This window comes from Pomacea canaliculata, linkage group LG3, assembly GCF_003073045.1.
Source record: "Pomacea canaliculata isolate SZHN2017 linkage group LG3, ASM307304v1, whole genome shotgun sequence".
Classification (NCBI taxonomy): Eukaryota; Metazoa; Mollusca; class Gastropoda; order Architaenioglossa; family Ampullariidae; genus Pomacea; species Pomacea canaliculata.
In genome coordinates this window covers 3574243-3598012 of record NC_037592.1, presented here as the reverse complement: position 1 = coordinate 3598012, position 23770 = coordinate 3574243, and the positions used below count along the sequence as shown (strand labels likewise).

General features: G+C 55.8%; 3 protein-coding genes across 3 annotated transcripts; all 3 read left to right on the top strand.

The window, feature by feature from the left end:
• On the top strand, nt 1-12262 carry LOC112558683 (neurofilament heavy polypeptide-like). Its single transcript, XM_025229268.1, has 7 exons — nt 1-15; nt 771-857; nt 8646-8789; nt 9495-9640; nt 10936-11155; nt 11548-11715; nt 12035-12262. The coding sequence occupies exons 1-7, from the start codon at nt 1-3 to the stop codon at nt 12260-12262; spliced, it is 1008 nt and encodes a 335-aa protein (XP_025085053.1).
• A 658-nt stretch (nt 12263-12920) lies between these two features.
• Nucleotides 12921-14130, top strand: LOC112558682 (neurofilament heavy polypeptide-like). Its single transcript, XM_025229267.1, has 2 exons — nt 12921-13083; nt 13538-14130. The coding sequence occupies exons 1-2, from the start codon at nt 12921-12923 to the stop codon at nt 14128-14130; spliced, it is 756 nt and encodes a 251-aa protein (XP_025085052.1).
• A 369-nt stretch (nt 14131-14499) lies between these two features.
• On the top strand, nt 14500-23266 carry LOC112558681 (pollen-specific leucine-rich repeat extensin-like protein 1). The gene is made up of 3 exons (XM_025229266.1): nt 14500-14724; nt 18867-18935; nt 23009-23266. The coding sequence occupies exons 1-3, from the start codon at nt 14500-14502 to the stop codon at nt 23264-23266; spliced, it is 552 nt and encodes a 183-aa protein (XP_025085051.1).
• Nucleotides 23267-23770: the final 504 nt, after the last annotated feature.

Below are 23770 nucleotides of genomic sequence, written 5' to 3'. Positions count from 1 at the left end.
ATGATAGATTTGAAGGTAAGCTGTGACTATACATTAATCACAGTGTCGGTCGTTTGTAGAAAGAGAAAGTGAGCAGAAGAAACAAGCAAAAGCTTAACGATTAAAGAAAGGGAACTGATAGAATTGCCCTACTTATTAAATAAATGTTTGTCAATTGTATAAGATATTGTTGATGAGATTCATATGTTGTGGATGTGTGTAGGGTTTGATGTTGATTGATGTGGTTGTTGATTGATGGTTGATGAAGTGATTTGAGTGTTGTGATTGATGTGTCTTGATGTTTTGTGGCTATTGAAAGTTGTTGATGTCGTGTTGATACTGGTGATGAGTTGATGTGTTGTTGATGAATGGTGGTTGTGTTTGGTTATAAAATTTGATGATGTATAATTGATGATTGATGATTGTTTTATTATGTTAATTATGATGATGATTGCTTTTGATCGTTGGATTGGTGGTGTTCTTTGGATTATAATGATTGCGGTCTTGTTGATGATGTTGATGATAAGGGTGATGAGTGTGGTTAATGATAGGTTGAAGGTGTTATATGATTGTATCGAAAGCGATAGATGCGGAAGAGCGAAGAGGAAAAGCGAAGAGAGCTGGAAGAGCGGAAAGAAGATAAAGAGCGAAAAGAATTATGCGAAGAGCGAACGAGACGAAGAGCGAAGAGCGAAGAGCGAAAGCGAAGAGCGACGAAGAGCGAAGAGAAGAGCGAAGAGCGAAAGAGCGAAGAGCGAAAGAGCGAAGAGCGAAAGAGGCGAAGAGCGAAGAGCGAAGAGCGCGAGGAGCGAGAAAAGAGCCGAAGAGCGAAGAGCAGTAAAGAAGAAGAGCGAGAGCGAAGAGCGAAGAAAGAGGAAGAGCAAAGAGCAAGAGCGAAGAGCGAAGAGTGAAGAGCGAACGAAGACGAAGAGCCGAAGAGCGAGAGCGAAGAGCGAGAAGAAAAGAGCGAGAGTAAAGAGACGAAGAGCGAAGAGCGAAGAGCGAAGAGCGAAAGAGCGAAGAGCGAGAAGAGCGAAGAGCGAAGAGCGAAGAGCGAAGAGCGAAGAAGAGCGAAAGAGCGAAGAGCGAAAAGACGAAGAGCGAAGAGCGAAGAGCGAAGAGCGAGAGCGAAGAGCAAGAGCGAAGAGCGAAGATCGCAAGAGCGAAGAGCGAAGAGCGAAGAGCGAAGAGCGAAGAGCGAAGAGCGAAGAGCGAAGAGCGAAGAGCGAAGAGCGAAGAGCCAAAGCCAAAGAGCAAGAGCCAAGAGCGAAGAGCCAAGAGCGAAAAAGAAGAGCGAAGAGGCCAAGAGCGAAGAGCCAAGCCAAGAGCCAAGAGCCAAGAGCAAGAGCCGACTAAGAGCAAGAGCGAAGAGCAAGAGCCAAGAGCCAAAGCCAAGAGCCAAGAGCGAAGAGCCAAGAGCCAAAAGAGCCAAGAGCCAAGAGCCAAGAGCCAAGAGCAAGAGCCAAGAGCCAAGAGCAAGAGCCAAAAGACAAGCCAAGAGCCAAGAGCCAGAGCCAAGAGCCAGAGCCAAAGCCAAGAGCCAAGAGCCAAGAGCCAGAGCCAAGAGCCAAGAGCCAAGATCCAAGAGCAAAGCCGAAAGCCAAGAGCCAAGAGCCAAGAGCCAAAGAGCCAAGAGCCAAGAGCCAAGAGCCAAGAGCCAAGAAGAGCCAAGAGCCAGAGCCAAGAGCCAAGAGCAAGAGCCAAAGAGCCAAGCCAGACCAAGAGCAAGCCAAGAGCCAAGAGCAAGAGCCAAGAGCAAGACAAGAGCAAGAGCCAAGAGCCAAGAGCCAAGAGCCAAGAGCAAGAGCCAAGAGCCAAGAGCCAAGAGCCAAGAGCAAGAAGAGCCAAGAGCAAGAGCAAGAGCCAAGAGCCAAGAGCCAAGAGCCAAGAGCCAAGAGCAGAGCCAAGAGCCAAAGAGCCAAGAGCCAAGACCAAGAGCCAGAGCCAAGAGCCAAGAGCCAAGAGCCAAGAGCCAGAGCCAAGAGCCAAGAGCCAAGAGCCAAGAGCCAAAGAGCCAGAGAGCAAGAGCAAGAGCCAAGAGCCAAGAGCAAGAGCCAAGAGCCAAAGCCAGAGCCAAGAGCAAGAGCCAAGAGCCAAGAGACCAAACCAGAAGAGCCAAGAGACCAAGAGCAAGAGCCAAGAGCCAAAGAGCAAGAGCCAAACGAAGAGCCAAGAGAGACAAGACAGCCAAGAGCCAAGAGCAAGAGCCAGAGACCAAGAGCCAGAGCCAAGAGGCAAGAGCCAAGAGCAAGAGCCAAAGAGCCAAGAGCCAAGAGCCAAGAGCCAAGAGCAAAGCAAGAGCCAAGAGCCAAGAGCCAGACCAAGAGCCAAGAGCCAAGAGCCAAGAGCCAAGAGCAAGAGCAAGAGCAAGAGCCAAGAGCAGAGCCAAGAGCCAAGAGCCAAGAGCAAGAGCCAAGAGCCCAAGAGCCAAGAGCCAAGAGCCAAGAGCAAGAGCCAAGAGCCAAGAGCCAAGAGCCAAGAGCCAAGAGCCAAGAGCCAAGAGCCAAGAGCCAAGAAGCCAAGAGCCAAGAGCCAAGAGCCAGAGCCAAGAGCCAAGAGCAAGAGCCAAGAGCCAAGAGCAAGAGCCAAGAGCCAAGAGCCAAGAGCCAAGAGCCAAGAGCCAAGAGCCAAGAGCCAAGAGCCAAGAGCCAAGAGCCAAGAGCCAAGAGCAAGAGCCAAGAGCCAAGAGCAAGAGCCAAGAGCCAAGAGCCAAGAGCCAAGAGCCAAGAGCCAAGAGCCAAGAGCCAAGAGCCAAAGAGCCAAGAGCCAAGAGCCAAGAGCCAAAGCCAAGAGCCAAGAGCCAAGAAGAGCCAAGAGCCAAGAGCCAAGAGCAAGAGCCAAGAGCCAAGAGCCAAGAGCCAAGAGCCAGAGCCAAGAGCCAAGAGCCAAGAGCCAAGAGCCAAGAGCAAGAGCCAAGAGCCAAGAGCAAGAGCAGAGCCAAGAGCCAAGAGCAAGAGCCAAGACCAAGAGCCAAGAGCCAAGAGCCAAAGAGAGCCAAGAGCAAGAGCCAAGAGCCAAGAGCCAGAGCCAAGAGCCAAGAGCCAAGAGCCAAGAGCCAAGAGACAAGAGCCAAGAGCCAAGAGCCAAGAGCAAGAGCCAAGAGCCAAGAGCAAGAGCCAAGAGCCAAGAGAGAGCCAAGAGCCAAGAGCCAAGAGCCAAGAGCCAAGAGCCAAGAGCCAAAGCAAGAGCCAGAGCAAGAGCCAAGAGCCAAGAGCCAGAGAGCCAAGAGCCAAGAGCCAAGAGCCAAGAGCCAAGCCAAGAGCCAAGAGCCAAGAGCCAAGAGCCAAGAGCCAAGAGCCAAGAGCCAAGAGCCAAGAGCCAAAGAGCCAAGAGCCAAGAGCCAAGAGCCAAGAGCCAAGAGCAAGAGCAAGAGCCAAGAGAGCCAAGAAGCAAGAGCCAAGAGCCAAGAGCCAAAGAGCCAAGAGCCAAGAGCCAAAGAGCCAAGAGCCAAGAGCCAAGAGCCAAGCCAAGCCAAGAGCCAGCAAGAGCCAAGAGCCAAGAGCCAAGAGCAGCCAAGAGCAAGAGCCAAAAGAGCAAGAGCCAAGAGCCAAGAGCCAAGAGCCAAGAGCCAAGAGCCAAGAGCCAAGAGCCAAGAGCCAAGAAGAGCCAAGAGCCAGAGCCAAGAGAGCCAAGAGCCAAAGAGCCAAGAGCCAAGAGCCAAGAGCCAAGAGCAAGAGCCAAGAGCCAAGAGCCAAGAGCCAAGAGCCAAGAGCCAAGAGCCAAGAGCAAGAGCCAAGAGCCAAGAGCCAAGAGCCAAGAGCCAAGAGCCAAGAGCCAGCAGAGCCAAGAGCCAAGAGCCAAGAGCCAAGAGCCAAGCAAGCCAAGAGCAAGAGCAAGAGCCAAGCCAAAGCCAAGAGCCAAAGAGCCAAGAGCCAGCAAGACAAGAGCCAAGAGCCAGAGCAGAAGCCAAGAGCCAAGAGCAAGAGCCAGAGCAAGAGCCAAGAGCCAAGACCAAGAGCCAGCCAAGAGCCAAGAGCCAAGAGCCAAGAGCCAAGAGCCAAGAGCCAAGAGCAAGAGCAAGAGCCAAGAGCCAAGAGCCAGCCAAGAGCCAAGAGCCAAGAGCCAAGAGCCAAGAGCCAAGAGCCAAGAGCCAAGAGCCAAGAGCAAGAGCCAAGAGCCAAGAGCCAAGAGCAAGAGCCAAGAGCAAGAGCCAAGAGCCAAGAGCAAGAGCAAGAGCCAAGAGCCAAGAGCCAAGAGCCAAGAGCCAAGAGCCAAGAGCAAGAGCCAAGAGAGCAAGAGCCAGAGCAGGCAAGAGCAAGAGCCAAGAGCCAAGAGCCAAGAGCCAAGAGCCAAGAGCAAGAGCCAAGAGCCAAGAGCCAAGAGCCAAGAGCCAAGAGCCAAGAGCCAAGAGCCAAGAGCAGGAGCCAAGCAAGCCAAGAGCAAGACAAGAGAGAGCCAAGAGCCAAGAGCAAGAGCCAAGAGCCAAGAGCCAAGAGCCAAGCCAAGCCAAGAGCCAAGAGCCAAGAGCCAAGAGCCAAGAGCCAAGAGCCAAGAGCAAGAGCCAAGAGCCAAGAGCAAAGCCAAGAGCCAAGAGCCAGCCAAGAGCAAGAGCCAAGAGCCAAGAGCCAAGAGCCAAGAGCCAAGAGCCAAGAGCCAAGAGCCAAGAGCCAAGAGCCAAGAGCCAAGAGCCAAGAGCCAGAGCCAAGAGCCAAGAGCCAAGAGCAAGAGCCAAGAGCCAAGAGCCAAGAGCCAAGAGCCAAAGAGCCAAGAGCCAAGAGCCAAGAGCCAAGAGCCAAGAGCCAAGAGCCAAGAGCCAAGAGCCAAGAGCCAAGAGCCAAGAGCCAAGAGCCAAGAGCCAAGAGCCAAGAGCCAAGAGCCAAGAGCCAAGAGCCAAGAGCCAAGAGCCAAGAGCCAAGAGCCAAGAGCCAAGAGCCAAGAGCCAAGAGCCCAAGAGCCAAGAGAGAGCCAAGAGCCCAAGAGCAGAGCAAGAGCCAAGAGCCAAGAGCAAGGCAAGAGCCAAGAGCCAAGAGCCCAAGAGCCAAGAGCCAAGAGCCAAGAGCCAAGAGCCAAGAGCCAAGAGCCAAGAGCAAGAGCCAAGAGCCAAGAGCAAGAGCCAAGAGCCAAGAGCCAAGAGCCAAGAGCCAAGAGCCAGAGCAAGAGCCAAGAGCCAGGCAGAGCCAAGAGCCAAGAGCCAAGAGCCAGCAGAGCCAAGAGCCAAGAGCCAAGAGCCAAGCAAGAGCCAAGAGCAAGAGCAAGAGCCAAGAGCCAAGAGCCCAAGAGCAAGACAAGAGCCAAGAGCCCAAGAGCCCAAGAGCCAGAGCAAGAGCCAAGAGCCAAGAGCCAAAGAGCCAAGAGCCAAGAGCCAAGAGCCAAGAGCCAAGAGCCAAGAGCCAAGAGCCAAAGAGCCAAAGAGCCAAGAGCCCAAGAGCCAAGAGCCAAAGCAAGAGCCAAGAGCCAAGAGCCAAGCCAAGAGCCAAGAGCCAAGAGCCAAGAGCCAAGAGCCAAGAGCCAAGAGCCAAGAGCCAAGAGCCAAGAGCCAAGAGCCAAGAGCCAAGAGCCAAGAGCCAAGAGCCAAGAGCCAAGAGCCAAGAGCAAGAAGCCCAAGAGCCAAGAGCCAAGAGCCCAAGAGCAAGAGCAAGAGCCAAGAGCCAAGAGCCAAGAGCCAAGAGCCAAGAGCCAAGAGCCAAGAGCCAAGAGCCAAGAGCCAAGAGCCAAGAGCCAAGAGCCAAGAGCCAAGAGCCAAGAGCCAAGAGCCAAGAGCCAAGAGCCCAAGAGCCAAGAGCCAAGAGCCAAGAGCCAAGAGCCAAGAGCCAAGAGCCAAGAGCAAGAGCCAAGAGCCAAGAGCCAAGAGCCAAGAGCCAAGAGCCAAGAAGCCAAGAGCCAAGAGCCAAGAGCCAAGGCAAGAGCCAAGAGCCCAAGAGCCCAAGAGCCAAGAAGCCCAAGAGCCAAGAGCCCAAGAGCCAAGAGCCAAGAGCCAAGAAGCCCAAGAGCCAAGAGCCAAGAGCCCAAGAGCCAAGAGCCAAGAGCCCAAGAGCCAAGAGCCAAGAGCCAAGAGCCAAGAGCCAAGAGCCAAGAGCCAGAAGCCAAGAGCCAAGAGCCCAAGAGCCAAAGAGCCAGAGCAAGAGCCAAGAGCCAAGAGCCAAGAGCCCAAGAGCCAAGAGCCAAGAGCCAAGAGCCAAGAGCCAAGAGCCAAGAGCCAAGAGCCAAGAGCCCAAGAGCCAAGAGCCAAGAGCCAAGAGCAAGCCAAGAGCCAAGAGCCAAAGCCAAGAGCCAAGAGCCAAGAGCAAGAGCCAAGAGCCAAGCCAAAAGCCAAGAGCCAAGAGCCAAGAGCCCAAGAGCCAAGAGCCAAGAGCCAAGAGCCAAGAGCCAAGAGCCAAGAGCAAGCAAGAGCCCAAGAGCAAGAGCCAAGAGCCAAGAGCCCAAGAGCCAAGAGCAAGAGCCAAGAGCCAAGAGCAAAGCCCAAGAGCCAAGAGCCAAAGCCAAGAGCCAAGAGCCAAGAGCCAAGAGCCCAAGAGCCAAGAGCCAAGAGCCAAGAGCAAGAGCCAAGAGCCAAGAGCCAAGAGCCAAGAGCCAAGAGCCAAGAGCCAAGAGCAAGAGCCAAGAGCCAAGAGCCAAGAGCCCAAGAGCAAGAGCCAAGAGCCAAGAGCCAAGAGCAAGAGCCAAGAGCCAAGAGCCAAGAGCCAAGAGCCAAGAGCGAGCAAGAGCCCAAGAGCCAAGAGCCCAAGAGCAAGCAAGAGGCCAAGAGCCAAAGAAGAGCCAAGAGCCAAGAGAGCAAGAGCCAAGAGCCAAGAGCAAAAGAGCCAAGCAAGAGCCAAGAGCCAAGAGCCAAGAGCCCAAGAGCCCAAGAGCAAGAGCAAGCAAGCCAAGAGCAAGAGCAAGAGCAAGCAAGAGCAGAGAGAGAGCAAGAGCAAGAGCCAAGAGCCAAGAGCCCAAGAGCCAAGAGCCAAGAGCAGAGCCAGAGCCAAGAGCCCAAGAGCCAAGAGCCCAAGAGCCAGAGCCAAGAGCAAGAGCCAAGCAAGAGCCAAGAGCAAGAGCCAAGAGCCAAGAGCCAAAGCCAAGAGCCAAGAGCCAAGAGCAAGAGCAAGAGCCAAGAGCCAAGAGACAAACCAGAAGAGCCAGCAGAGCAAGACAGAGCCAAGAGCCAAGAGCCAAGAGCCAAGAGCCAAGAGCCAAGAGCCAAGAGCCCCAAGAGCAAGAGCCAAGCAAGAGCCCAAGAGCCAAGAGCCAAGAGCAAGAGCCAAGAGCCAAGAGCCCAAGAGCCAAGAGCCAAGAGCCAAGAGCCAAGAGCCAAGAGCAAGAGCCAAGAGCCAAGAGCCAAGAGCAAGAGCCAAGAGCCAAGAGCCCAAGAGCCAAGAGCCAAGAGCCCAAGAGCCAGAGCCAAGAGCCCAAGAGCCAAGAGCAAGAGCCAAGAGCAAGAGCCAAGAGCCAAGAGCAAGAGCCCAAGAGCCAAGAGCCCAAGAGCCAAGAGCCAAGAGCCAAGAGCCAAGAGCCAAGAGCCAAGAGCCAAGAGCAAGAGCCAAGAGCCAGCAAGAGCCAAAGCAAAGCCCCAAGAGCCCCCCCAAGAGCCCAAGAGCCAAGAGCCAAGAGCCCAGAAGAGCCAAGAGCCAAGAGCCAAGAGCCAAAGCCAAAAGCAAGAGCCAAGAGCCAGAGCCAAAGAGACCAAGAGCCAAGAGCCAAGAGCAAGAGCCAAGAGCCAAGAGCCAGAAGAGCAAGAGCAAGAGCCAGAGAGCCAAGAGCCAGGAGAGCCCAAGAGCCAGAGACAATGCCAAGAGAGCCAAGAGCAAGAGCCCAAGAGCCAAGAGAGCCAAGAGCCAAGAGCCAAGAGCCAAGAGCCAAGAGCCAAGAGCAGAGACAAGAGCCAAAGAGCCAAGAGCCAAAAGAGCCAAGAGCCAAAAGAGCCCAAGAGCCAAGAGCCAGAGCAAGAGCCCAAGAGCCAAAGAGGCCAAGAGCAAGAGCCAAGAGCCAAGAGCCCAAGAGCCAAGAGCCAAGAGCCAGAAGCCAAGAGCCAAGAGCCAAGAGCCAAGAGCCAAGAGCCAAGAGCCCAAGAGCAAGAGCCAGATAAGAGCCAAGAGCCCAAGAGCAAGAGCCCAAGAGCCAAGAGCCAAGAGCCAAGAGAGCCAAGAGCCAAGAGCCAAGAGCCAAGAGCAAGAGCCAAGAGCCAAGAGCAGAGCAAGAGCCAAGAGCCAAGAGCAAGAGCAAGAGCCAAGAACAAGAGCCAAGAGCCCAAGAGCCAAGAGCCCAAACCAAAACCAAAAAAAACCCAAAAAAAAAAAAAAAAAAAAAAATAAAAAAAAAAAAAAAAAAAAAAAAAAATAAGAGCAAAAGCAAGAGCAGAGCCCAAGAGCCAAGAGCCAAAGAGCAAGGCAAGAGCAAGAGCCTGAAGACAAGAGCAAAGAGCCAAGAGCCAAGAGAAGAGCCCAAGAGCAAGAGCAAGAGCCAAGAGCAAGAGCCAAGGGCAAGCAAGAGCAAGAGCGAAGAGCCAAGAGCAGAGCCAAGAGCCAGAGCAAGGAGAGCCAAAGCCAAAGCCAAGACCAAGAGCCAAGAGCAGAGCCAAGAGCAAGAGCCAAGAGCCCAAGCAAGACCACCAAGAGCCAAGAGCAAGGAGCCAAGAGCAGAAGCAAGAGCAAGAGCAAGAGCAAGAGACAGGCAAGAGCCAAGAGCCAAGCAGCCAAAGAGCCAAGAGCCAAGAGCCAAGAGCAGAGAAGCCAAGAGCAAGAGCCAAGAGCCAAGAGCAAGAGCCAAGAGACAAGAGCAAGAGCAAGGATCCAAAGAGCAAAGCAAGAGCCAAGAGCCAAAGACCAATAGAGCCAAGAGCAAGAAGCCAAGAGAAGAGCCAAGAGCAAGAGCCAAGAGCCAAGCAAGAGCCAAGAGCCAAGAGCAAGAGCAAGGCAAGAGCCAAAGAGCCCAAGAGCCCTAAGACAAGACAAGAGCCCTTAGAGCCATAGAGCCAAGACCAAGAGCCAAGAGCCAGGCAAGAGCCAAGAGCCAAAGAGCCCAAGAGAGCCAATACCAAGAGCCAAGAGCCCAAGAGCAATGAAAGAGCCAAAGCAAGAGCCCAAGAGCCAAGAGACCCAAGAGCCAAAGCCAAGCAAAGCCAAGAGCCAAGAGCCAAGTGCAAGGAGCAAGAGCCAAGAGCCAAGAGCAAGAGCCAAGAGCCAAGAGCAAGAGAGCGCAAGAGCAGAGCAGCCAAAGCCAAGAAGAGCAAGAGCAAGAGCAAGAGCCAGAGCCAAGAGACCAGAGCAAGAGCAAGAGACCAAAAGAGCCAGAGCAAGGAGCAAGAGCCAAGAGCCAAGAGCCAAGAGCCAAGGCCAGAGAGCCAAGAGCCAAGAGCAAGCCAAAGCCAAGAGCCCCCCAAGAGCCAAGAGCCCAAGAGCCAAGAGCCCCCCCCAAAAGACCCAGCCAAAGCAAAGAGCCAAGAGCCAAGAGCAAGAGAAGCAAGAGCAAGAGCCAAGGCAAGAGCCCAAGAGCCAAGAGAGAGATAGAGCAGAGACAAGAGCAAGAGCCCCAAGAGCCAGCCAAGCAGCAGAGCCCCAAGAGCCAAGAGCCAGAGCAGCAAAGCCAAGCCAAGAGCCAAGAGCAAAGCCCCAGCCAAGAAGTCAAGAGCCAAGAGCAAGAGCCAAGAGCAAGGCAAGAGAGGCAAGACAAGAGCCAAGAGCAAGAGCCAGAGCCAAGAGCCAAGCAAGCCAAAGCCCAAGAGCCCTAAAGAGCGCGCCCAAGCCAAGCAAGCCTCCAAGAGCCAAAAAGAGCCAAGAGCCCAAAGAGCCCAAGAGACCAAAGAGCCAAGAGCCAGAGCCCAAGAGCCAAGAGCAAACCAAGAGCCAAGAGCCAAGAGCCAAGAGCCAAGAGCCAAGAGCCAAGAGCCAAAGAGCCCAAGAGCAAAGCCAAGAGCCAAGAGCCAAGAGCCAAGATTGCAAGAGCAAGAGCAAGATGCCCAAGAGCCAAGAGGCCAAGAGCCAAGAGCCCAAGAGCCAAGAGCCAAGAGCAAGAGCCAAGAGCCAAGAGAAGCCAAGACCCCAAGAGCCCAAGAGCAAGAGCCAAGAGCCCAAGAGCCAAGAGCCCAAGAGCCCAAGAGCCAAGAGCCAAGAGCCAAAAGAGCCAAGAGCCAAGAGCAAGAGCCAAGAGCCAAGAGCCAAGAGCCAAGAGCCAAGCCGAGCCAAGAGCCCAAGAGCCAAGAGCGAGAAGAGCCAAGAGAGAGAAGCCAGCAAGAGCCAAGAGCCCAAGAGCCAAGAGCCAAGAGCCAAGCCAAGAGCCCAAGAGCCAAGCAGAGAAGAGCAAGAGCCAAGAGCCAAGAGCCAAGAGCCAAGAGAAGAGCCCAAGAGCAAGAGCAAGAGCAAGAGCCCAGAGAGCCCCAGAGCAAGAGCCATAAAGAGCCAAGAGCGATATAGACCAAGAGCCCAAAGAGCCATAAGACCCCCAAGGAGGCCAAGAGCCAAGAGCCCAAGAAGAGCCAAGAGCAAGAGCAAGAGCCAAGAGCCAAGAGCAAGAGCCGCAAGAGCCAAGAGCAAGAGCCAAGACCATAAGCAGAGCCAAGTAGCCAAGAGCAGAGAGCCATAGAGCCGCAAGGAGCCGAAGAGCAAGAGCCAAGAGCCCAAGACCAAGAGCCAAGAGCAAGAGCAAGAGCCAAGAGCCAGAGCCAAGAGCCAAGAGCCAAGCCAAAGCCAAGAGCAAGAGCCAAGAGCCAACGAGCCAAGAGAGCCAAGAGCCAAGAGCAAGAGCCAAGAGCAAGGAGCAAGAGCAAGAGCAAGAGCCAAGAGCCCAAGAGCAAACCCAAGAGCCCACAGAGAGCATAGCCAAGCAAAGCAAGAGCCAACAAGAGCCAAGACACACGACCAAGAGCAAGACCAAGAGCCCAGAGCCCAAGAGCGCAAGGCCCAAAGGCCCAAGAGCCCATAGAGCCCAAGAGCCCAAGAGCCCAAGAGCTCCAAGAGCCCAAGAGCCCAGAGCTCCCAAGAGCCCAAGAGCCCAGAGCCCAAGAGCTCATAGAGCCCGAAGAGCCAAGGCCCCAAAGCCCAATAGCCCAAAGCCACTAAGAGCCCAAGACCCAAGAGGCCCAAGACCCAAAGAAGCCCAAGAGCCCAGCCAAGAGCCAAAGCCCAAGAGCGACAAGATGCCCAAGAAGCCCAAGAGCCCAAAGAGCCCAAGCCCACCCAAAGCCCTAAGAGCCAAGCCCAAGGAGCCCAAGAGCCCAAGAGCCCAGAGCCCAAGAGCGCAGACCAAGAGTCCCAAGAGCCCAAGAGCCCAAGAGCCCAAGAGCCCAAAGCCCAAGAGCCCAACGAGCCCAAGAGCCCAAGAGCCTCAAGAGCCCAAGACGCCCAAGCCCCAAGACCCAAGCCAAGAGGCCCCAAGAGCCGAAGAGCCCAGCCCAAGAGCCAAGAGCCCAAGAGCCCAATAGCCAAGAGCCCGAGGAGCCCAAGAGCCCAAGAAGCCAAGAGCCCAAGAGCCCAAGAGCCAAGAGCCAAGAGCCCAAGAGCCCAAGAGCCCTAAGAGCCCACAGAGCCAAGAAGCCAGAGAGCAAAAAGAGCCCAAGAGCCAAGAGCCAAGAGTCCAGAGCCAAGAGGCCCAAGAGCCCAAGAGCCCAATGATGCCTCAAGAGCTATCCCAAGAGCCCAAGAGCCCAAAGAGCCCAAGAGCCCAAGAGCCCAAGAGCCTCAAGAGCCCAATAGCCCAAGGCCCAAGAGCCCAAGGCCGATAGAGCCCAAGAGCCAAGAGCCCAAGAGCCCAAGAGCCGTCATAGAAGCCCCAAGAGCCCAAGAGCCCAAGAGCCTCAAGAGCCCAAGTAGCGCCAAGAGCCCAAGAGCAGAGCCCAAGAGCCCACAGAGGCCCAAGAGCCAAAGAGCAAGAAGCAGCAGCAGGCCCAAAGCCCAAGACAAGCCCATGCCACGCCAAGAGCCCAAGAGCCCAAGAGCCCAGCCCAATGAGAAGAGACCCAAGAAAGCCAAAGCCCAAGGAGCCAGAGCCCAAAGAGCCCAAAGAGCCCAGAGCCCAAGAGCCCAAGACCCAAAGCGCAAGAGCCCAGACCAAGAGCCCAGAGCCTCAAGAGCCAAAGCCCAATGAGCCCCAAGAGCCCAGATCCCAGATAGAGCCAAGGAGCCTCAGAGGCCCCATATGAGCCCAGAGTCGCCAAGGCCCAAGAGCACACAAGGAGGCCAAGAGCCGCAAGAGTCCCAAGAGTCCAGAGCCGCCAAGGAAGCCAAGAGGCCCAAGAGGCCCTAAGAGCCATAGAGCTCGCAGAAGAGCCCAAGAGCCCAAGATGTCCCAAGTAGCCAAGGTAGCCCCAAAGAGCCAAGAGCTCAAGAGCCCCGAAGAAGCCAAGAGAGAGCTCCAGAGCCCAAGTAGCCCATAGAGCCCAAAGAGTCCCAAGGAGCCAAGAGCCATAGAGCCGAAGAGCCCAAGTAGCCAAGAGCGCCATAGAGTGGTGTAGGCCAAGCCCCAAGAGCCTCAAGAAGCCCAAGAGCCCAAGAGGCCCAAGAACCAAGAGCGCCAAGGCCCCAAGGAGCCAAGCAGACCAAGAGCGCCAAGAGCCCAGAGCGCCAAAGAGCCAAAGAGCCCAAGAGCCTCATAGAAGCCCACAGAGATGCACAAGAGCCGCCAAGAGCCTCAAAGACCCAAGACCCAAGAGCCCAAGAGTCCTCTAAGAGCCCCAAGACATCCAAGAGCCCTAAAGGAGATCCCAAGTCGTGCCCATAGAGCAACGCTAAGAGCCCAGCCAGCCCAAGAGCTCCAAGACTCCAAGAGACCCAAGAGGGCGCAGTCCCCCATGAGCCGCATAGAGGCTCAGCTAGAGCCCAAGGAAACCCAAGAGCCGCATATCGGTAGCGCCGGAGTATAGCCTACGTAAGATTCCAAGAGCCCAAGAGCCAAAGAGCCAAGGCCAAAGACACAAGAGGCCAAAGTAGGCCCAAGAGCATACGAGTCCCGTGAGAGAGGGCTCAAGAGAAGTCCACGAAGAGGCCAGAGCCCAAGAGGCCCCGAAGAGCCAATGAGCTCCACAGAGCCCAAAGATGGTCTCCAAAGAGACCCAGAGCCGCAAGAGCCCAAGAGCCCTCAAGAGCCAAGAGCCCAAGAGCCCCAGCCCAAGACTCCAAGAGCCCGCTAAGAGCTCCAGAGCCCAAGAGCCAAGGCTCCAGCACAAGAGCCCAAGAGCGCCCCAAGAGCCAAGCCCAAGTGCCCAGAGCCAATGAGCCCAGAGCCCAAGAGCCCAAAGAGCCCAGAGCCCAAGAGCCCAAGACCCCAAGAGCAAGAGCCCAAAGCCCATAAGGAGCCAAGAGCCCAAGACCCCAGCCCGAGAGAGCAGAGCCAAAGAGAAGCCAAGCCTTCAAGAAGAAGCAAGAGCCCAAAGAGCCCCAAGAGCCCAAAGGAGCCATGAGAAGAGCAAGAGCCCAAGAGCCCAAGAGCAAGAAAAGAGCCCAATGCCAAGAGCTAAGATGCCCAAGAAGCAAGAGCCCAGAGCCCAAGAGCAAGAGCCCAAGAGCCCAAGAGCCCAAGACCCAAGAGCCCCAAGAGCCAAGACCCCAGCCCAAGAGCCAAGCCCAAGACCCATAGAGCCCAAGAGCAAGAGCAGAGCCAGAGCAAGAGCCCAAGACAAAGAGCCCAAGAGCCAAGAGCCCAAGAGCCCAAGGCAAGAGCGAGCCCAAGAGCCCCCCAAGAGCCCAAGAGCCCAAGGACCCAGAAGCAAGAGCCCAAGAGCTAAGAGCCGCAGGAGCAAAGAGCCCAAGAGCCCAAAGAGGCAAGGAGTCCCAAGAGCCCAAAAGCCCAGAGCAAGAGCCTCATGAGCCAAGAGCCCCAAGATCCCAAGAGCCAAGAGCCCAAGAGAGCAAGAGCCCGAGAGCCAGCCCAAGAGCCAATGAGCCCAAGAGCGAGCGCCCAAGAGCCCAGGCCCAAGATGCCCAAAGGAGCCCAAGAGCCAGTCCCAAGAGCCCAAGAAGCCGAGCAAGAGCCACGCCAAGAGCCCAAGACCCAATGAGCCCAAGAGCCCAGCGATGCCCAGAGACAGAGCCCAGAAGCCCAAGAGCCCAAAGTCCCAAGGAGCCCAAGAGCCCAGAGATTCTCCAAGGCCCAAGAGCTCCAGACCCAAGAGCCCAAGAAGCCAAGAGCCCAAGAGCCCAAGAGCCCACAGGAGCCCAGCCCAAGAGCCCAAGAGCCCAAAGGAGCCGCAAGGCCCAAAGCCAAGAAGCCCAAGAGCCAAAGAGCCCAAAGAGCATAGAGCCATGAGCTCCCCCGAAAAGGGAGCCAGAGCCAAGAGCCCAAGAGCTAAAGAGCAGCCCAAGAGCCAAGAGCAGGCCTAGAAGCCGCAAGGCCCAAAGCCAAGGCCAAGAGCCCGCAATGAGTCCCAAGAAGCCAAGAGCCGAAAGAGCCCAAGAGCTCACGAGCCAAGAGAGGCAAATGCCAGAGAGCAGCTCAAGACAAAGCACAAGAGAGCCCAGCCCAAACCCAGAGCCAAGAGCAAGAGCCGCAAGAGCCCAAGAGCCCAAGAGCCGCAAAGCCCAGAGCCAGCCAAGACTCCAAGAGCAAGAGCCCAAGAGCCAAGAGCCAAGAGGCCCAAGAGCAAGAGCCAAGAGCCCAAGAAGCCAAGAGCCCAAGATGCCAAGAGCCCAAGACCCAGAGCAAGGCCCCGAAGAGCCCAAGAGCAGAGAAGTCCAGAGCCCAATAGCCCAAGAGCCTCAAGAGCCCAAGAGCCCAAGGCCCAAGAGCCCTAAGGCCCAAGCCCAGCTCGCGAAAGTCCGCAAGAGCCAAGAGCAAGAGCAGAGCCCAGAGCCCAGAGCCAGAGCCCAAGAGCCCAAGAGCCCCAAGAGCCTAAGAGGCCAAGCCAGAGCCACTAGCCAAGACCAAGAGCGCCAAGAGCCAAGAGCCAAAGCCAAGAGCCAAGAGCCAAGAGCCAAAGCGCAACAGCCAAGAGCCAAGAGCAAGAGCCAAGAAGCCGCAAGACCAAGAGCCAAGAGCCAAGAGCCAAGAGCCAAGAGCCAAGAGCCAAGAGAAGAGCAAGAGCCCAAGAGCCCAAGAGCCAAGGAGCCCAAAGACCCAAGAGCAGACAAGAGCCCGAGCCAAGAGCCAAGAGCCAAGACCAAGAGCCAAGAGCCCAAGAGCCAAGTCCCAAGTAGCAAAGAGCAAAGAGCCCAAGAGCCAAGAGCCAAAGCCAAAGAGCCAAGAGCAAGAGCCAGAGCCGCCCCCCCGCTCTCAAGAGCCCAGAGCCAGAGCCAAGAGCCAAGAGCCAAGAGCCAAGGCCAAGAAAGCCAAGAGCCAAGAGCCAAGAGCCAGTCCTCAGAGCCAAGAGCACAAGAGCCAAGAGCCAAGAGCCAAGAGCCAAAGCCAAGGCCAAGGTCGAGCCAAAGAAGCAAGAGCAGCGCCAAGAGCCAAGAGCCCAAGAGCCCAAGAGCCAAGAGCCAAGAGCAAGAGCCAAGAGCAAGAGCCAAGAGCCAAGAAGCCAAGAGCCAAGAGCCAAGAGCAGCCAGAGCCAAGAGCCAAGAGCCAAGCCAAGAGCCAAGAGCCAAGAGCCAAGAGCCAAAGCCCAAGCCAAGAGCCCAAGAGAGCCAAGAGCCAGCCTCAGAGCCCAAGAGCCAAGAGCAAGGAGAAGCAAGAGCCAACGACCCAAGAGTCCCAAGAGCCAGAGCCAGAGCCAAGAGCCCCAAGAGCCAAGAGCCCAAGAGCCAGAAGAGCCCCAAGAGCCAAAGCCCAAGAGCCAAGAGCCAGAGCCAAGAGCCCAAGAAGGCCCAAGAGCCAGAGCCAGACCAAGAGCCAAGAGGCCAAGAGCCAAGAGCCCAAGAGCCAAGAGCCAAGAGCCAAGAGCCCAAGAGCAAGAGCCAAAGAGCAAAGAGCCAAGAGCCAAGAGCCAAGAAGCCAAGAGCCAAGAGACCAAACCAAGAGCCAGCCCAAGAGCCCATAGAGCGAGACCAAGAGCACCCAAGAGCCAAGAACCCAAGAGCAAAGAGCCCAGAGCCCAAGCCAAATGCCCAAGAGCCCAAAGCCAAGAGCCAAGAGCAATGAGCCACCAGAGCCAAGAGCCTAAGAGCCAAGAGCCAAAGAGCCCAAGAGCCAAGAGCCCCAAGAGCCAGAGCAAGAGCAAGCCAAGAGCCAAGAGCAAGGAGCCAAGAGCAAAGCAAGAAGCCAAGAGCCAAGAGCCAAGAGCCAAGAGCAAGAGCAAGAGCCCAAGAGCCAAGAGCCAAGAGCCAAGAGCCAAGAGCCAAGAGCCAAAGAGCCAAGAGCCCCAAGAGCCAAGAGCCAAGAGCCCAAGACCAAGACCAAAGAGCCAAGAGCCCAAGAGCCAAGAGCCAAGAGGCCAAGAGCCAAGAGCCAGAGAGAGCCAAGAGCCATAGAGCCCAAGAGCCAAGAGCCAAAGAGCCAGAGCCAAGACCCAAGGCCAAGAAGCCAAGAGCAAGAGCAAAGCAAGAGCCAAGAGCCAAGAGCCAAGAGCCAAGCCCAAGAGCCCAAAGAGCACAAGAGCAAGAGCCAAGAGCCAAGAGCCAAGAAAGAGCCAAGAGCAAGGCAAGAGCTCCAAGACCCAAGAGCCCAAGTAGCCACGAGAGTCCAAGAGCCCCAAGAGCCCAAGAGCCCAAGAGAACAAGAGCCAAGACCAAGCCCCGAAGAGCCCAAGCCAAGAGCCCAAGAGCAATAGCAAAGCCCAAGCAAGAGCCAACAGCCCAAGCCCAAGAGCCAAGAGCCCAAGAGCCAAGAGCAAGAGCAAGAGCAGAGCAAGCCCAAGCCAAAAGCCAAGAGCAAGAGCAAAAGCCAAGAGCCAAAGCCAAGAGCCAAGAGCCAGAGCCAAGAGCAAGAGCCAAGAGCCAAGAGCCAGGAGCCCAAGACCGGCAAGAGCCAAGAGCCAAGCCCAAAGCCAAGAGCCCAAGAGCAAGAGTCAAGAGCCAAGAGCAAGAGGCCAAAGAGCAAGAGCCATAGAAGAGCCAAGCCAACCCAGAGCCATAGAGCCAAGAGCCAGAACCAAAGCAAGAGCCAAGAGTCTCCAAGAAGATCCCAAGAGCCCCAAGAGCCAAGAGCCAAGAGCCCAAGAGCCAAGAGCCAAGAGCCAAGAGCCCAAGAGCCAAGAGCCAAGAGCCAAGAGCCAAGAGCCAAGAGCCAAGAGCCAAATGAGCAAGAGCCTCAAGAGCCCCAAGAGCCAAGAGCCCAAGAGCAAAGCCAAGAGCCAAGAGCCCATAGAGCTCAAGAGCCAAGAGCCAAAGAGCCAAAGCAAGAGGCCAAGAGCCAAGAGCAAGAGCCAAACCAAGAGCCAAGACAAGAGCCAGAGCCAAGAGCCAAAGATCCAAGAGCCAAGAGCCAAGAGCAAGAGCAAGGAGCCAAGAGCAAGAGCCAAGAGCAAGAGCAAGAGCCAAGAAGCAGAGCCAAGAGCCAAGAGCCAAGAAGAGCCCAAGGCCAAGAGCCCAAGAGCCAAGAGCAAAGCCAAGAGCCAAGAGCCCAAGAGCCAAGAGCGAAGAGCCAAAGCAAGAGCCAAGAGCTCCAGTAGCCAAGGCCCAAGAGCCAAGAGCCAAGAGCCAAAGCCAGCAAGAGCCAAGTAGCAAGAGCCAGAGCCAAGAGCCAAGAGCAGAGCCAAGAGCCAAGAGCAAGAGCAAGAGCAGAGCCAAGAGCCAAAGAGCCAAGAGCCAAGAGACCAAGAGCCAAAGGCCAAGAGCCCAAGGAGAGCCAAGAGCCAAGAGCAAGAGCAAGAGCCCAAGAGCCAAGAGCCAATGAGCCAAGGAGCCAAGAGCCAAGAGCCAAGAGCCCAAAAGCAGCCAAGAAGAGCCAAGAGCCAAGAGCCAAGAGCCAAGACCAAGCCAAGAGCCCAAGAGCCCAAGAGCAAGAGCAAGCCAAAAGCCAAGAGCCAGAGCCAAGAGCAGAGCAAGAGCCAAGAGCCAAGCAAGCCCAAGAGCCAAGAGCCAAGAGCCAAGAGCCAAAGCCAGAGCCAAGAGCCAAGAGCCAAGAGCAAGAGCCAAGAGCCCAAGAGCCAAGAGCCAAGAAGAGCCCAAGAGCCAAGAGCCACAGAGCCCAAGAGCCAAGAGCCAAGAGCAAGAGCAAAAGCCAGAGCCAAGAGCCACGAGCCAAGAGCCAAGACCAAGCCAAGAGCAAGAGCAAGAGCAAGACAAGAGCAAGAGCAAGAGCAAGCCAAAGCCAAGCCGAGCACAAGAGAAGAGGAAGAGCCAAGAGCCAAGAGCAGAGCAAGAGGCCAAGAGCCAAGAGCAAGAGCAAAGCAGGCAAGAGCCAAGAGCAAGAGCAAGAGCAAGAGCAAGAGCAAAGAGCAGAGCCAGAGCACAAGACCAAGAGCAAGAGGGGGGGCCAAAGAGCCAAAGAGCAAAGAGCCAAAGAGCCAAGAGCAATGAGACCAAGAGCGCCCAAGAGCCAAGAGACCAAGAGCCAAGAGCCAAGAGCCAAGAAGCCAAGAGCCAGCCAAGACGCCCAAAGCCCAAGACCAAGGCCCAAGAGCCCAGACCAAGAGCCAAAAGCCAAAGCCATCACCAAGAGCAAGAGCAAGAGCCAAAGAAGCCAAGCCAAAGCCAAGAGCCAGACCAAGAGCCATAGAGAAGAGCCAAGAGCAAGAGCAAGAGCAAGAGCCCAAGAGCCAAGAGCAAGAGCAAGGCAAGAGCCAAAGAGACAAGAGCCAAGCAAGAGCCAAGAGCAAAGAGCCAAGAGCAAGAGCAAGACCAAAGCCAAGGCAAGAGCCCAAGAGCCAAGAGCCCCAAGAGAAAGAGCCAAGAGCCAAGAGACCACCAATTTTGACCAAATGTCGCCAAGAGCAAGAGCCAGAGCCTGAAGCAGATTAAGCCAAGAGCAAGACCAAGACCAAGAGCCCAAGAGCAGAGCCAAGAGCCAAGAGAGAAAGAGTCAGGCGCAAGAGCCAAGAGCCGAAAGAGCAAGAGCCAAGAGCCAAAGCAAGAGCCAAGAGCAAGCCAGAGCAGAGCCAAAGAGCCAAGAGCAAACCAAGAGCAAGAGCCAAGAGCCCAAGCCAAGACCCAAGAGCCAAGAGCAAGAGCAAAAAGCCCAAGCCCAAGAGCCCAAGAGCCAAGAGCCAAAAGCAAGAGCAAGAAGCAAGACCAAGAGCAAGAGCCGTCAAGAGCCAAGAGCCAAGAGCCCAAGAAGAGCCAATTGAGCCAAGAGCCAGAGCCAAGAGCAAGAGCCAAGAAGCCAAGTCAAGAGCCAAGAGCCAAGAGCCAAGAGCAAGAGCCCAGAGCCGAAGGAGACCAAGAGCCAAGAGCCAAGAGCAAGCCAAGACCAAGAGCAAGGAAGCCAAGAGCAGAGAGCAAGAGCCAGAGCAAGCCAAGAGCCAATGAGCCACGAGCCAAAGCCAAGAGCCAAGAGCAAAGCCAGAAGAGCCAAGAGGCCAAGCCCAGACCAAGAGCCAAGAGCCAAAGCGAAGAGCCAAGAGCAAGAGCCAAGACCAAAGCCAAGAGCCAAGAGTCCAAGAGCCAAGAGCCAAGAAGCCAAGAGCCAAGAGCCAAGAGCAAGACCAAGAGCCAAGGAGCCAAGAGCCAAGAGCAAGAACCAAGAGCTAAGACCAAGAGCCAAGAGCCAAAGACCAAAGAGCCAAGCCAAAGCAAGAGCTCCAGAGAAGCCAGAGCCAAGAGCCAAGAGCCAAGAGCAAGAGCAGAGCAAGAGCCAAGACCAAAGCCAAGAGCCAGAGCAAGAGCCAAGCGCGAGCAAAAAGAGCCCAAGAGCCAAGAAGCTAAGAGCAAGAGCAAGGCAGAGCCAAGAGCAGCAGCCCAAGACGCCGAGCCAAGAGCCCAAAGAGCCAAGGCCAAGAGCCAAACACCAGAGCCCAATGGAGCCCAAGAGCCCAGAGAAGAGCCAAGAGCAAGAGCAAGGAGCAAAGCCAAGAGCCAACCATAAGCCAAGAAGCCAAGAGCCAAGAGCAAGAGCCCAAGAGCCCAAGAGCCCCCAAGAGCCCAAGAGCCCAAGAGCCCAGAGCCAAGAGCCAAGAGCCAAGAGCCCCGAGCAAAGAGCAGAAGCCAAGAGAAGCGACCAAGGGGAGCCAAGAGCCAAGAGCCAAGAGCCGAAGAGCCAAGAAAAGAGCCAAGAGCAGAGCCAAGAGCCTCAGAGCAAGAGAGAGTCCAAGAGCCAAGAGCCAAGAGCCAAGAGCCAAGGCAGGCCAGAGCCAAGCCAAAGCAAGAGCCCAGAAGAGCCCAAGAGCCCAAGAGCCAGAGAGAAAAGAGCCAAAGAGCAAAGCAGGAGCCCAGAGCCATATAGCAGAACCCAAGAGCCAGCCAAGAGCCAAGAGCTCCAAGAGCATAGCGAGCCAAGAGCAAGACAAGAGCCAAGAGCCAAGAGCCAAGAGCCAAAAAGCCAATGAGCCAAGAGCCAAAGAGCCAAGAGCCAAAGAGCCAAGAGCCAAAGAGCCAAAGCCCAAGAGCCAAAGAGTCCAAGAGCCAAGGGCCAAGAGCAGAGCCAAGAGCCAGAGCCAAGAGCCCATAGCCAAGACGCAAGAGCCGGAGACCAGCCAAAGCCCAGAGCCAAAGAGCCAAGAGCTGAGAAGAACCAAGAGGCCAAGAGCCAAGAGTCCAAGAGCCAAGAGCAAAGCAAGCCAAAGCCCAAGAGCCAAGAGCAAGCAGCCAAGAGCCAAGAGCCAAGAGCCAAAGAGCCCAAGAGCCAAAGAGCCCAAGAGCCAAGAGCAAAGAGCCAAGAGCCAAGAGCCCAAGAGCCAACCCAAGAGCCAGAAGCCCAAGAGCCAAGCAGCCAAGAGCCAGAGCCCAGCAGCAAGCCAAGAGCAAAGCTCCAAAAGCCAAAGCCCAAGAGCCCAAGAGGCCAAAGCCAAAGAGCCAAAGAGCCAAGATGCCCAAGAGCCAAGAGCCAAGAGCCAAGAGCCAAGAGCCCAAAGAGCCAAAGACCAAAAGCCAAGAGCCAAGAGCCCAAGAGCCAAGAGCCCCAAGAGCCAAGAGCCAAAGAGCCAAGAGCCCAAGAGCCAAGAGCCAAGAGCCAAGAGCCCAAAGAGACCAAGAGCAAGACAAGAGCCAAGAGCCAAGAGCAAGAGCAAGAGGCCCAAAGAGCCAAAAGAGCCCAAGAGCCAAGACCAAAGCCAAGAGCCCAAGAGCCCAAGAGCCAAGAGCCCAACAGAAGCCCAAAAGCCCCAAGAGCCCAAAGAGCCCAAGAGCCAAGAGCCAAGAGCCAAAGCCCAAGAGCCAAGAGCCAAGAGCCAAGAGCATCCAAGAGCCCAAGCCCAAGACCAAGAGCCCAAGAGCCCAAGAGCCAATGAGCCCAAGAGCCAAGAGCCCAGAGCCCAAGAGCCCAAGAGCCCAAGAGCCCAAGAGCCAAGAGCCAAGACAAGCCTCAGAGGAGCCCAAGAGAAGAGCCAAGAGCTCCAAGAGCTCCAAGAGCCAAGAGCCCATAGAGCCAAGAGCCAAACAAGCCACAGCCCAAGAGCCCAAAGAGCCCAGAGCCCAAGAGCCCAAGAGCCCTCAAGAGCCAAGAGCCCCGAAGAGCCAAGCCCAATAGCCAAGAGCCAAGTCAGCCCAAGAGCCCAAGAGCCAAGAGACCAAGAGCTCCAAGAGCCCAAGAGCCAAGAGCCCGCCCAAAGAGCCAAGAGCAAGAGCCCAAGAGCCAAGAGCCAAGACCGAGAGCGAAGAGCCAAGAGCCAAGACCAAGAGCCAAGAGCCAAGAGCAAGAGCCAAGAGCCCAAGAGCTCAAGAGCCAAGAGCCAAGAGCCCAAGAGCCAAAGCAAGAGGCCAAGAGCCAAGAGCCGAAGACAAGAGCCACAAGAGCCAAGAGCAAGAGCCCCAAGAGCCAAGAGCCCAAGAGCCTCAAGCCAAAAGCAAAGACCAAGAGCGCCCAAGGAGCCCAGAGCCCAAGAGCCAATCGGAGAAGCCAAGAGCCAAGAGCAAGAGCCAAAGAAGAGCCCAAGAGCCAAGACCAAGAGCCAAGAAGTACCAAGAGCAAGATCCTAAGAGCCGACCAAAAGAGCCAAGAGCCAAGAGCCAAGAAGCCAAGAGCCATAGAGCCAAATAAGCAAGAGCCAAGAGTCAAGAGCCAAGAGCCAAGAGCCAAAGAGCCAAGAGCCAAGACAAGAGCCAAGAGCAAGAGCCAAGAGCCAAGAGCCAAGAGCCCAAGAGCAAAGAGCAAGAGCCCAGAGCCAAGAGCCAAGAGCCAAGAGCCAAGAGCCAAGAGCGCAAGAGCAAAGCAAGAGCGCAAGAGCCTAAGAGCAAAAGCGGGAAGAGCAATTAGAGTCCAAGAAGAAGCGAGAGCCAAGAGCCCAAGAGCCCAAGAGCTCCAAGAGCCCAAGAGCCAAGAGCCAAGAGCGAAGAGCCAAGAGCCAAGAGCCAAGAGCCAAGAGCCAAGAGCCAAGAGCCCAAGAGCCCAAGAGCCAAGAGCAAGAGCCAAGAGCCCGAAGAGCCCAGAGCCAAGAGCCAAGAGCCAAGTAGAGCCAAAGAGCCCAAGAGCCAAGAGCCAAGAGCAAGAGCCAAGAGAGAACAAAAGAGCGGTCAATGGGATTCCAGAGCCAAGGCAAGGCCAAGAGCCAAGAGCCAAGAGCAAGAGCAAGCCAAGGCCAAGAGCCAAGAGCCAAGAGCAAGAGCAAGAGCAACCAAGAGCAAGAGCAAAGAGCCAAGAGCCAAGAGCCAAGAGCCCCAGAAAGCAAAGCCAAGAGCCAAGAGCCAAGAAGCCAAGAGTTGGCCCAAGAGCCAAGAGCCAAGAGCCATGCAGAACCAAGCCAAAGCCAAACGGCTCAGACAAGAGCCAATAGCATCGACAAGCCAAGCCACAAGAGCCATAGGTCCGAAGTGACCAAGACCAGAGCCAAGAGCGCGCCAAGGGAGCAAGAGCCGAAGAAAGCAAGACCGAATAGCCAGAGCCAAGCACAAGAGCCCCAAGCCAAGCCAAAGCCAAGCTCCGATAAAGAGCCAAGAGCCAAGAGCCAAAAGCGCAAGAGCCAAGACCAAGAGTCCAAGAAGCCAATAAGCCAAGAGGCCAAAGGCCACAGCCAAGACCTAAGGAGAGCCAAGGCGCAAGATCCAAGCCAGCCAAAAGCGCAAGAGCAAAGCCAAGAGCAAAAGCAGAGCCAAGAGCAAGAGCCAAGAGCCTGAAGAGCGGCAAAGCCAAGCCTAAAGCCAGAGCCAAGCCATTAGAGCCAAGAGCCAAGAGCCAAGAAAAGCCAAGAAGCCAAGAGCCAAGAGCCAAGAGCCAAGAAGCCAAGAGCCAAGAGCGAGAGCAAGAGCCCAAGAAGCAGAGTCCAGCCAAGAGCAAGAGCAAAGAGCCAAAGAGAAGCCAAGAGCCAAGGAGCGAAGAGCCAGCAAGAGCCAAGAGCCAAGAGCAAGAGCCAAGAAAGAGCCAAGAGACCAAGGCCAAGAGCCAAGAGAAGCCCAAAGCCAGAGCAAGAGCAAGAGTCATAGAGCAAGACCAGAGCCAAGAGACCAAGAGCAAGGAGCCAAGAGCCAAGAGCCAATGAGCCAAAGAGCCAAGAGCCAAGACCAAGAGCCAAAGACCAAGAGCCAAGAGCAAGAGCAGAGCCGAAGAGCCAAGAGCCAAGAAGAGAAGAGCCCAAGAGCAAGAGCAAGAGCCAACGAAGCCCAAGAGCCAAGAGGGCCAAGACCAAGAGCCCAAGAGCCAAGCATGGCCAGAGCCAAGAGCCAAGAGCCAGAGCCAGAGCCGAAGAGCATGAGGCCAAGAGCCAGCCTAAGAGCCAAGAGCCAAGACGCTAAGGAGCCAAGAGCTCAAGAGCCAAGAGCCAAGAGCCAGAGCCAAGAGCCAAGAGCCCAGACCCAAGAGCCGAATAGCCAAACCAAGAGCCAAGGAACAAGAGCCCAAGAGCAAAACAAGCCAAGAGCCAAGTACCAAGAGCCAGAGCCAGCCTAGAGCCAAGAGCCAAGAGCCAAAGCCAAGGAGCCAAGAGCCTAGGAGCCAAGAGCCAAGAGCCAGAGCCAAGAGCAAGAGCAAGAGCGCCAGGAGCCCA

What these genes read in the sequence shown, in the direction of transcription:
- LOC112558683 (XM_025229268.1), top strand. An exon ending in AGAGTCCCAAGAGCCCAAGA is followed by an intron (nt 11,156 to 11,547) that starts GCCCAAGAGCCC and finishes AAAGAGCCCAAG; the next exon opens with AGCCCAAGAGCCCAAGAGCC. An exon ending in GTAGCGCCAAGAGCCCAAGA is followed by an intron (nt 11,716 to 12,034) that starts GCAGAGCCCAAG and finishes ATATGAGCCCAG; the next exon opens with AGTCGCCAAGGCCCAAGAGC.
- LOC112558682 (XM_025229267.1), top strand. Translation starts at nt 12,921, where the DNA reads ATGGTCTCCAAAGAGACCCAGAGCCGCAAGAGCCCAAGAGCCCTCAAG. An exon ending in GCCCCAAGAGCCAAGCCCAA is followed by an intron (nt 13,084 to 13,537) that starts GTGCCCAGAGCC and finishes CAAGAGCCCAAG; the next exon opens with GCAAGAGCGAGCCCAAGAGC.
- LOC112558681 (XM_025229266.1), top strand. Translation starts at nt 14,500, where the DNA reads ATGCCAAGAGCCCAAGACCCAGAGCAAGGCCCCGAAGAGCCCAAGAGC. An exon ending in CCAAGAGCCTAAGAGGCCAA is followed by an intron (nt 14,725 to 18,866) that starts GCCAGAGCCACT and finishes GCCAAGAGCAAG; the next exon opens with AGCAAAAAGCCCAAGCCCAA. An exon ending in AGCAAGAAGCAAGACCAAGA is followed by an intron (nt 18,936 to 23,008) that starts GCAAGAGCCGTC and finishes AAGAGCCAAGAA; the next exon opens with GCCAAGAGCCAAGAGCGAGA.